Here is a 12066-nt window from a genome sequence, read left to right on the forward strand (position 1 = left end):
TGTAGGCAGAAATTTACCGAAATGATTACCAGGCCGCTAGGCAGGGGGGGCTTGATACCGGCAATACCTTGCAGATAGAAAAGGTGGAGGTCAAGTTGACGAAAAAACATAGTTGTATGAAAGAGAGGAGTCTCTCAGACAAACACAGCGGACCAAGCCAAAGTGCGAGAGGGAGGGGAAGGGGGGGGAGGAATGTGGTTTGGGCGCAAGACTAGACACCAGACGGTATTTCCGGCACACACACACACACAAATTGAAACATATGGGAGAGGCTGGGCCCCTCTCCCTCCCCCTCTTTCTGCCAGACAAACACAGCAGACAGGGAGTGCCAAATGACTGTACAGCAAGCAGTGTTGTCACACCTGCACAGCACACACACTAGAAATACACAGACACTATAAAAACACTTGGGAGTCCATAGTCTCTTGTTTAACCCATTACCTGCCAGGCTGCATTGAATTCAAACACCAGTTAAAGTCAGGGTCATCTAACTAGTCAACTCTCCCTTAGTGAGCCATCATTAAAACGACAAGGCAAAAAACTAAGCCTACGTCCCAAACTAGACCCTATTCCCTTTATATAGTACATCATTTGTTTTACCAGAGCCCTATAAAGTAATGCGCTATATAGAAGGGAAAAAAAGGGTACTATTTGTGACGTACCCTAATAGTCCAGTTTGATTAAGTAGAGAGGTCCTGTCATGTCATAGCGATGAACCAGTCAACAGAGGAGAAACCATCTAGAGCTATGTTTTCAGCTGGAGTCAGCTGGTCCTGTTGGCCATTTCATTTCTATGGGTCCTGCTGGCCATTTCTATGGGTCCTGTTGGCCATTTCTATGGGTCCTGCTGGCCATTTCTAATGGTCCTGCTGGCCATTTCTATGGGTCCTGCTGCTCTGCTCTCTCCCACTGTCCCTTTTAATTATTTTTTGTTATACAACGACTAAGAAAAACGTTTTTAAAAATGTTTTAAATCTCTGCTCAGTAGAATCCTGTTTGGTTCTGGTCTTCAGTGAACAGCACTGGTGGTGATGCAACTTGGGCATTCGCCCATGTATGGGCTTGGGTTGCCGGTTACTGCACACTGCACAGTTCAGTGGTACGAATAAAGATCATAGGCTGTTTCCCCAGACAGATCGTCGGCCTAGTCCTGGACTAAGAAGGCATTCGATTAAGATTCTCCACTTAAAATTGTATTTTAAAACCCTCAACAAATCGAATGACAAAAATTACTTTGGAATGCTTAAAAGGTAATTTAAATAGGGGAGGGATGAACTTAATGAATCTAAACTGTCCCCCCTATCTTGCCCAGAGGTCAGAGTAAGCGAGGGAGAGTCCACTAGTCCAGTCAGTGCTCTTGCCTATTGATGGTTCTAGTGACCTCCAGCTGACCCGAAGGACAAATTATGCTCTTCCCCTGTGTGACACACACACACTGCAGTGACCCAGAGCGGGAGAGACCAGCTGGTCAGCTGTTAGCCTGTCCAACCCCGCTCTGATCTACTACACCATCTTGACTTACCCCCACATTAGTGAGTTGCCAGTGTTTCCATGTAGATGTCAGCGCTAGTGTTGTTGTGTTTCCATGTAGATGTCAGCGCTAGTGTTGTTGTGTTTCCATGTAGATGTCAGCGCTAGTGTTGTTGTGTTTCCATGTAGATGTCAGCGCTAGTGTTGTTGTGTTTCCATGTAGATGTCAGCGCTAGTGTTGTTGTGTTTCCATGTAGATGTCAGCGCTAGTGTTGTTGTGTTTCCATGTAGATGTCAGCGCTAGTGTTGTTGTGTTTCCGTGTAGATGTCAGCGCTAGTGTTGTTGTGTTTCCGTGTAGATGTCAGCGCTAGTGTTGTTGTGTTTCCGTGTAGATGTCAGCGCTAGTGTTGTTGTGTTTCCGTGTAGATGTCAGCGCTAGTGTTGTTGTGTTTCCATGTATATGTCAACGCTAGTGTTGTTGTGTTTCCATGTAGATGTCAGCGCTAGTGTTGTTGTGTTTCCATGTATATGTCAGCCCAAGTGTTATGTTTCCACCAGGAATGTGACACTAAAGGCTTGGGGCGAGCACAATCAACAGCAGCACATGCTACATATGTGCGTTTGACCAATAAATTAGACAGTTGCTTTGTGAGAAAGTGCTCAAGTTCAGTTAGTCCTTGTTATGTAAATTTACATTTGTCATTTAGCAGACACTCTTATCCAAAGCGATTTACAGGAGCAATTAGGGTTACATGCCATGCTCAAGAGCACAAACCGATTTTTCACCTAATCTGCTCTGGGATTTCAAACCAGCGACCTTTCGGTTACTGGCCCAACACTCTTAACCGCTAGGCTACCTGCCATGCCATCTGAAAAGTACCGAGGGCCTGAGTTCGGCCCAAGGTCAGAGCAGAGCCGCCAGAGCCATGGCCCAGTGAGACACGGGTGCTAGTCCGCATACATGGAAACAGAAAAGTCTGAGTATTTTGGGTAAAACACAATAGGGTAAATCTCCAAAGAAATCTCACCATACCGGGCAGCAGGAAGAATGTCACCTGTCCCCTATGTATCGTCTTACACACAGCAAGGACTGGTTTCTCTAGATTCTACCAATGACAGACTACTTAGTGTGGTTGTACTAACACAAACATATCTGCTCAGAAACACAATAAGAAGTAATTCGTTACTTACTTTGTCGCTGGTTCGGTTGTAGTGGAACTTGTCCTTCATGTCCTCCAACAGCTGTTTTAGCTGCGGCTCCTCTGCCGTTCCCAGGTACTTCCTCCCCAGCTGCAGGTAGCACGGCCATTTGGCCGAGTCAAAGCCCCAGTGACAGGTCCTCTTGTCCGGGGACTTGTGAGAGTGCATCACAAACTTCTGCGGAGAGAAGAGCAGCTGGCATTCCACGCACTGAATACAGGGCGACTCTGGCTTGGCGTAGAATTGGGGAACGAACAGACCCTGGCATTTCCCCAGACACTGGTGCTCCACCTGGAAGCTGGCCTCCGTCTCCTTGAGGAGCTCCTGGCCGGGTAGCTTGGTGATGGGTTCGGAGGGGAGGACAGCCCCCGGGCGGAGGAGGGCGTTGCAGAGGCGTTGGGCGTCAGTTAAGGTGATGAGGCCGCAGGACGGAGCATTGAAGGGTAAAATACCCAGCACCTTGAGTATGTGGAGCTGTTCCCCGTCGCAGCGTGAGCAGTACACATAGAGCTCGTCGCACACGGAATTGATCTGCTGCAAGGAGAAGTGGCGGAGAACCGAGTTGAGCACCTGGGGGAGGCAGAGGCGTTTCTCCCCGCCAACGGCAAAGCACGAGATGGATTCTCCCTCGAGAAGGGAGTGGCTGAGTTCTGTGGAGCTGTCACTGGGCACCAGCAGGGGTATACCTCCCAGCACAGGAGGGGAGGGTAGAGGTGCCATGCCAGGGTAGGAACCAGGGCCGGGGGAGGAGGATGCTTCGTGGCCAGAGCGGGCTGAGAAGGCTGCTGGGCCCCCTAGAGAGCGCGCGCTGCTGAGAGTGAAGGCTGCCAGCGTGTGTTTCAGCCCGGGGCTCAGGTCTAAAGCTTTCGCTCCACATACCTGGAACTCCCCCTTACTGTCCATCTCTATTGATCTAGTCATGCCTGGATCCACCTCCCGGTCCTGGGTCTGCTCTTCCCCAGCCTCCCTCTTTACCTTGGGGGTCCAGGGCAGGGGGGGCAGAGGGTCCAGGTTTCGGCGTTTCAGGTTCATCTCAGCCATCAGCCTCTTCTTAATGGGCACGTCTTCTATTCTCTCACGGTACAGCTGCTTCATGTTGCCCTTGAACGAGGTCAGGTCTTTGAATGGGGTTTTCAGACTCGTCTGAGTACTGGCCATGTCAGAGTTAGAGCTACGGATGAGTCTTTCCACTACCCCCTTCACTTGGATCTATTAGTCCCCCGTTGAGTAGTCTATCTTTTCAAATGTTCCAGATCTTCTGGTGTTCAGAAAGGTACATGGTGGAGACTGCAGTGTTTCTGTTCAGATTGTTGCGTCTAAGTCTCTGTCTGCTTCCTGTAGGGGATGGGAAAGGTTCAGGCGTTAACACAAACCAAGAGAGGAAACGGGGGGGGGGGGGGGGGGGGGGGGGACTATATCCCCCCCCCCCCCCCCCCCTCGTCGGTAAAGCTCTAACTATATTAAAATGTATTCCATGTGTAAAAGGAATTGTTAAAGACTCCAGCCACGCAAGTCATAGACAGTGCAAAAAAAAAGGGTCAATGCAGATAGTCCGAGAGCCTAACTCTTGACTCATCACATGCGCTGCTGCTACTGTTTATCTATCCTGTTGCCTTGTCACTTTACCCCTACCTAGATGTACATATCTACCTCAATTACCTTGTACCCTGCACATCGACTGGGTGCTGTTACCCAGTGTTTATAGCCACGTTTCTTTACTCGTGGCGTATTTAATTAATAGGCGTTTTACTTTCCTATTATTTGTATCTCTGCATTGTTGGGAAAGGACCCGTAAGTAAGCGTTTTACTGTTAGACTACACCTGTTGTTTACAAAGCATGTAACGAATAAGATTTTATTCGATAGAATTAGACTAATTTTAACTGATTATGAAATTAAAATGTTTGGGAGGGGTTGCTAAAAGAATTTGGTATATATTGGGGGCCAAAAGGCAATTAGCAATTAGCATACCCATACCTCACCACCCAAACATCTCCCCATTCAGCCCTTTTCATTGAACCCTATGGGGCAATTCACATACCATGTTTTCACCCAAAGGCAGTAAAATCACCATATCATTTCCAACAGAAAGTGCTAGTTTTGTCCAGTTAAACCAACCAGGTAGCAAGCCAACCAGCTGGTCTCTCTGGCCTTCTCTAGGTCACTAAATACTGTCACATAAAAAAAGCTCACACCTGGTGCAGCCTAGTAACACATTTTCCCTGTTAAATTACTCAGCCATTTAAATACATTTTATTTAATGAAAAACTCAGTTTTTGCCATAGCCCTCATTTACAGGCTTTTTATTGCGATTTAAACATGAGCTTGTTCAAGGTGTCAGACTAGAGGACTGTTGCCATCAACTGGGTCACTGAAAATACATACCGAAAATTCTGGGGCGGGGCTTAGCGAAGTCTCAATTGTTACGTTCCTGAAACGCAGTGTGATATTCAATGGGATGTTGAACATGGTATTTTCCCCACACCGCAGAATCTAACTGCATTTAAAGCGCATAACTCCGACTATAATAAAACGGTGTATACCTTAAAACGACCGTTGTATTAACAGTAAATACAGTGCACTGTGTTAACTACTGTAATCCAACATTAGGAAAATATATCTACAGCATTTCAGTGGAAACCTTCAACATTCGGCGACAACATGACAAGCAGCCTCCCATATAACTAGCTACAATCACATTGAGTGCTTGTGTGACAAATATACTCAATTAAAAAAAAAAGGGTGACTGTCAAAGACAAACATATAGGGCAAAAATATATAAATACTGCATTTAGGCAGTCGGGTGTCTTTAACTGCGCATAGTCAGTAGCCGTGTGCGGACGACAGTACAGCATTCTACCAGCAGCACCACTGACTGACATCCATGCAGTAACTACAGTGTACAGATATTTCCACCAAAGGAAGCAACTATCCGGGTACAAAACGCGGGACTGCAGACCAGGTGGTCGTAGTTATTGTTAAAAATCCCATTCCCATAATTAAATGCAATAATACCGAATGCTTCACCAATGCAATGGAGAACAGGTTCACGCGTTGACTTCCAACCCAAACTGATGTTTCCACGCAACACAAATAATATAGTTGTTTAGTTATTTTAAACAGGGTTGTTCATATTAATATTTAAAAGACGTCAATTTTCTCCTTAAAAATATATAAAAAAATAAAATAAAATAAAATGGACGTTGAGAGTCGAGGGTCCCTTACCCTGTTTTTTCTCCTTGGTAGCTAACAAGGACAACGCGCACAGCTCCATTCATATTCATTTCCTCTCCAAACTCCCTTTCTCTCCCTCTCTCTCTCCCCCTCGTCTACAAACTCTACTTCCCCTCCTCTGGCTCGCCACGGTCATGGCACTGGTATGCAGACAGCACTGATAATGACATTCACTGGCCAGGCTGCTGTCTAACACCCGACCTACAATTAATTACAAACTAACGTTAACGTCGATAGCTATAGCTGAACAACATTCCGGTTTTAGTTAACGTTAGCGACACATTTAGCCAACACGTCTGAATACAACAACAAAACAAATATACTAGCAATGTAAAGCCAAGGCTGGGGTGTATTTTACACCAAAGAAACACGACAAAATAAGTATTTCGGAATATAAAACTGATACAATTGCGAATACTGTGGGTTAATTAAATGTTGAGGGGGGGGGGGGGGTGTAATTACGGCAACATATGAGGACTGCGTAAGAGAAAACACCAAAGCCAACTCGATAAGCGAAAATCAATGTTAATTCGAGTTAACTACAAAAAAATATGTTGAAGCCAGTTGGGCAAACGGGGACTGGAGTTAGCTTAGCATGGCCCCTGACAACACACCCAACCGCAACGCTGTGTGAAGCCAAAGCCAGCTAGCCGAGGCTAACCTTTACTAGCGACCGCTTTGGTTAAAGCCTCAAATCATGGCTCCATGTCGGGTGAAAAAACGTCAAATAAACAAAAATGAAAACGTGATAAATTACATATTTACATCAAGCGAATAACAACATACAGAAACCAGTTTTAAAAGACTTGCCTGAATGAGGTCGTTTCGGCTTCTCTTCATTCGGTTCTACCGACCATCAACAAGCTACCTCTAGAAACCGCTACCGCTAGGAGACATACAACGTCACAACACTACCTAACGATGATGAGACGTCACCCAGACTCGAATTGGGCATTTCACGGAAACTGTGCGGGGGTGTCTGTCTGCCTGTCTGTCTCGCAGTCTGTCTGGCAGTCTGGCTTGTTTTGTGTAGCACATCTGCAGTACTGAGTGACTGAGAGGGAGAAAGAGAAAGAGAGAGAGAAAAAGAAAAAGAGAGAGAAAGAGTGAGAAAAAGAGAGAGAGAGAGAAAAAGAGAGAGAGAAAGCGAGAAAGAGAGAGAAAAAGAGAGAGAGAGAGAGCCTCACCGACCATATAAACCCAGCCATATAACGATTTGTTTGGATTCCCATTCGTTCTGTTCTTGATGTCCTTGAGTCTAGTATATTTAGGTTACATATTAACTAAGGTTTATACTCTGTAAATGGCCCACTATTAAGAATATGTTCTATTTAAAACAATTATCTTATTATTAAATGATTGAAAACAATTATCAACATACACAGGCATATCTATACTATACCACATTTGATTTAGAATATATCTATTTGGTTCATATTGTTTTGGTTTATTTGTTATGTTTTAACACTTTGTTGATCTTTTTCCCAGTAACATCATGTCCTGGGGTGACATTAGTTTGGCAGCTGATCACACCAAACAACACAATGAATTTGGGCTTTCAGTCAAGTTTGTAAACATACGAAAGAAACATATGAAAGGTTGTTTGAGGATAAGAGATAAAATACAAACACATCAAATCAAATCCATTTACCAAGCTGAGATCATTTTGTGACTTTTTAGGAAATTATGTTTACCTGCAATGTCAATAAGTCATACCTTAGACCTGGCGCCAGTTAAAAGTCATAGCTGTGTGATTCACTAGCTGGTGCCTGTGATGAGAGAGAGGCGTAAAAGAGGTGGATTGCTCACTGTGTTAATGAATGTGGAGTTTGGCTGAAATGTGTGACTTGTCTGGATTGATTGGACTCAGAGACGTCAGGCCCACTGAAACTGAGAGGGCAGAACACAGCGCCCTTATGTTTTAATACATTTGTACATGAAACATATACAAGATATTTTACACACAATTCATAATTAATACAAAAAATATATATAATAGATATGGGGAATCATCAGTGCCCCCTCAAAAAAAAACATGTAGGGCTGATTGTGGTCTCTGCTCTGACAGTTTATAATTAGAGATGTGTCCCAAATGGCAACCTATTTCCGACCGACAGAGTCCACTATTTTGACCAGAACCCTATGGGCCCTGGTCAAAAGTAGGGCCCTGGTCAAACGTAGTGCACTATATAATCAAATAAAAAATAACAAATAGAGTGCCATTTAGGATGCACCTATTAATGATTTACGCCTGTGACCGGGTTGCTGCTGGCTGGGGCTTCCTCAGACTCTGTCCTGTATCATGGATGAGTCATTGGCTTTTTTTTTTTATATGATGTGTGGAAAGGGAAGGGCTGCGGTGCTTCAGCTCTATCTACTGTCCACACACTGACTACTACACCACTACCATGTTTAAAGCCCTACCCCCTCCCTGAGAATCAGAAGGGCTGTGGTGCTATGGTTTCAGCTCTATCTACTGTCCACACACTGACTACTACACCACTACCATGTTTAAAGCCCTACCCCCTCCCTGAGAATCAGAAGGGCTGTGGTGCTATGGTTTCAGCTCTATCTACTGTCCACACACTGACTACTACACCACTACCATGTTTAAAGCCCTACCCCCTCCCTGAGAATCAGAAGGGCTGTGGTGCTATGGTTTCAGCTCTATCTACTGTCCACACACTGACTACTATACCACTACCATGTTTAAAGCCCTACCCCCTCCCTGAGAATCAGAAGGGCTGTGGTGCTATGGTTTCAGCTCTATCTACTGTCCACACACTGACTCCATGTTTAAAGCCCTACCCCCTCCCTGAGAATCAGAAGGGCTGTGGTGCTATGGTTTCAGCTCTATCTACTGTCCACACACTGACTACTACACCACTACCATGTTTAAAGCCCTACCCCCTCCCTGAGAATCAGAAGGGCTGCGGTGCTATGGTTTCAGCTCTATCTACTGTCCACACACTGACTCCATGTTTAAAGCCCTACCCCCTAATCAGAAGGGCTGCGGTGCTATGGTTTCAGCTCTATCTACTGTCCACACACTGACTCCATGTTTAAAGCCCTACCCCCTAATCAGAAGGGCTGTGGTGCTATGGTTTCAGCTCTATCTACTGTCCACACACTGACTCCATGTTTAACGCCCTACCCCCTAATCAGAAGGGCTGTGGTGCTATGGTTTCAGCTCTATCTACTGTCCACACACTGACTCCATGTTTAAAGCCCTACCCCCTAATCAGAAGGGCTGCGGTGCTATGGTTTCAGCTCTATCTACTGTCCACACACTGACTCCATGTTTAAAGCCCTACCCCCTAATCAGAAGGGCTGTGGTGCTATGGTTTCAGCTCTATCTACTGTCCACACACTGACTCCATGTTTAAAGCCCTACCCCCTCCCTGAGGGCAGTTTTCCTATAGGCTATATGTAAATGTGTAATATTTCATATTAGACTCACATTATATACACTAGGCCAGGGGTGGGCAAACCTTTTTGCTCAAGGGCCAGACCCGAGATTTTAAAATTCAATGGAGGGCTGCACATTTTGTTTTGGTATGATTTGTTTGTCAAAATCTATTTGCGGAAACAGAAACATTTGCAGTTATTTTGAAATATGTTTATTTTTACCCAAATTAATCATCACCCATCTCAAAATATATTTTCTTGTATTTTACTCAAACCTCCCATTGAATCTGGCCCACAGGCCCCAGTTTGCCAAACCCTGCACTAGGCAATCCCTCTCTTCATTCGAGAGATCGGCAGTACAAATAGAAAATGGAATCCGTAGTAGGGGGAAACAACGCCACTGGCCACCCCACCATAGTTATTGTTTTTGTTGTAGAGCTGAGGAGCAGGAAAAATACAATTGCAGTACATATTGTGCTCTTCTAGCGCGGGTGAGAGGATGTCTGTGGTGGGGGGAAAACAGTGTTGGTTGTTTACAGTAACATCTTTGTTGTTGTAAAATTGTGAGCCTTAAAGGAGTTGCCAACAATGGAATGTTCTGGTTTTCGGGCATACAGATATTTTCAACCTAACTTCCTTTTCTGCTGGAAACCGGATATGGGAACTCCGCTAAGGCGTTTCTGTTACGCCTGACACGTTAGGTTATAATATTGTAAAAAGGACGTGGCTGTTTTACCATTAATGATTCCAGTTTCAATATAAGTATAGTGCCTTGCAAAATTATTCATCCCCCTTGGCTTTTTCCCTATATTGTTGCATTACAACCTGTAATTTAAATAGATTTTTATTTGGATTTCATGTAATGGACATACACAAAATAGTCCAAATTGGTGAAGTGAAATGAAAAAAATAACTTATTTCAAATTATTATTATATATTTTTTTAAACGGGAAAGTGGTGCGTGCATATGTATTCACCCCATTTGAAGACCCTAAATACGATCTGGTGCCAATTACCTTCAGAAGTCACATAATTAGTTAAATAAAGTCCACCTGTGTGCAATCTAAGTGTCACATGATCTGTCACATGATCTCAGTATATATACACCTATTCTGAAAGGCCTTAGAGTCTGCAACACCACTAAGCAAGCGGCACCATGAAGACCAAGGAGCTCTCCAAACAGGTCAGGGACAATGTTGTGGAGAGGTACAGATCAGAGTTGGGTTATAAAAAAATATCTGAAACGTTGAACATCCCACAGAGCACCATTAAATGCATTATTAAAAAATGGAAAGAATATGGCACCACAACAAACCTGCCAAGAGAGGGCCGCCCACCAAAACTCACAGACCAGGCAAGGAGGGCATTAATCAGAGAGGTAACAAAGGGACCAAATATAACCCTTAAATCAAATCAAATCAAATGTATTTATATAGCCCTTCGTACATCAGCTGATATCTCAAAGTGCTGTACAGAAACCCAGCCTAAAACCCCAAACAGCAAGCAATGCAGGTGTAGAAGCACGGTGGCTAGGAAAAACTCCCTAGAAAGGCCAAAACCTAGGAAGAAACCTAGAGAGGAACAAGGCTATGTGGGGTGGCCAGTCCTCTTCTGGCTGTGCCGGGTGGAAATTATAACAGAACATGGCCAAGATGTTCATAAATGACCAGCATGGTCAAATAATAATAATCACAGGCAGAACAGTTGAAACTGGAGCAGCAACACGGCCAGGTGGACTGGGGACAGCAAGGAGTCATCATGTCAGGTAGTCCTGAGGCATGGTCCTAGGGCTCAGGTCCTCCGACAGAGAGAAAGAAAGAGAGAATTAGAGCGCGCATACTTACATTCACACAGGACACCGGATAGGACAGGAAAAGTACTCCACATATAACAAACTGACCCTAGCCCCACGACACATAAACTACTGCAGCATAAATACTGGAGGCTGAGACAGGAGGGGTCAGGAGACACTGTGGCCCCATCCGATGACACCCCCGGACAGGGCAAAACAGGAAGGATATAACCCCACCCACTTTTCCAACGCACAGCCCCCACACCACTAGAGGGATATCTTCAACCACCAACTTACCATCCTGAGACAAGGCCGAGTACAGCCCACAAAGATCTCCGCCACGGCACAACCCAAGAGGGGGCGCCAACCCAGACAGGAAGATCACATCAGTGACTCAACCCACTCAAGTGACGCACCCCTCCTAGGGACAGTATGAAAGAGCCCTAGTAAGCTAGTGACTCAGCCCCTGTAATAGGGTTAGAGGCAGAGAATCCCAGTGGAAAGAGGGGAACCGGCCAGGCAGAGACAGCAAGGGCGGTTCGTTGCTCCAGAGCCTTTCCGTTCACCATCACACTCCTGGGCCAGACTACACTCAATCATATGACCCACTGAAGAGATGAGTCTTCAGTAAAGACTTAAAGGTTGAGACAGAGTTTGCGTCTCTCATATGGTTAGGCTGACCATTCCATAAAAATTGAGCTCTATAGGATAAAGCCCTGCCTCCAGCTGTTTGCTTAGAAATTCTAGGGACAATTAGGAGGCCTGCGTCTTGTGACCGTAGCGTACGTGTAGGTATGTACGGCAGGACCAAATCAGAGAGATAGCTCCTTAAGGAGATGCAAAGCTCCACAGCAGAGATTGGAGTATCTATCAATAGGACCACTTTAAGCCGTATACTCCACAGAGCTGGGTTTTACGGAAGAGGGGCCAGAAAAAAAGGCATTGCTTAAAGAAAAAAATAA

At 45.1% G+C, this 12066-nt stretch overlaps 1 protein-coding gene across 10 annotated transcripts in view; it reads right to left on the reverse strand.

The window, feature by feature from the left end:
* LOC110530777 (ski-like protein) overlaps positions 1 to 7113 on the reverse strand; it is a 38639-nt gene extending 31526 nt beyond the window's left edge. For 4 of the 10 annotated variants that reach the window (XM_090182859.1, XM_036986522.2, XM_036986519.2 and 1 more), the window contains exons 1-2: positions 6715 to 7112; positions 2663 to 4006 (exon numbers count right to left, since the gene is read on the reverse strand). In XM_090182859.1, coding sequence (XP_090038985.1) covers positions 2663 to 3829 — 1167 coding nt within the window. In that variant the 5' untranslated portion in view covers positions 3830 to 4006; positions 6715 to 7112. Of the gene's footprint in view, positions 1 to 2662; positions 4007 to 5895 lie in introns of all 10 variants that reach the window. The other 6 variants (XM_090182856.1, XM_090182857.1, XM_036986521.2 and 3 more) reach the window with 4 other exon arrangements.
* Positions 7114 to 12066: the final 4953 nt, after the last annotated feature.

The sequence above is a fragment of the Oncorhynchus mykiss genome, chromosome 8, assembly GCF_057628025.1.
Source record: "Oncorhynchus mykiss isolate SJ-2025 chromosome 8, ASM5762802v1, whole genome shotgun sequence".
NCBI lineage: Eukaryota > Metazoa > Chordata > Actinopteri > Salmoniformes > Salmonidae > Oncorhynchus > Oncorhynchus mykiss.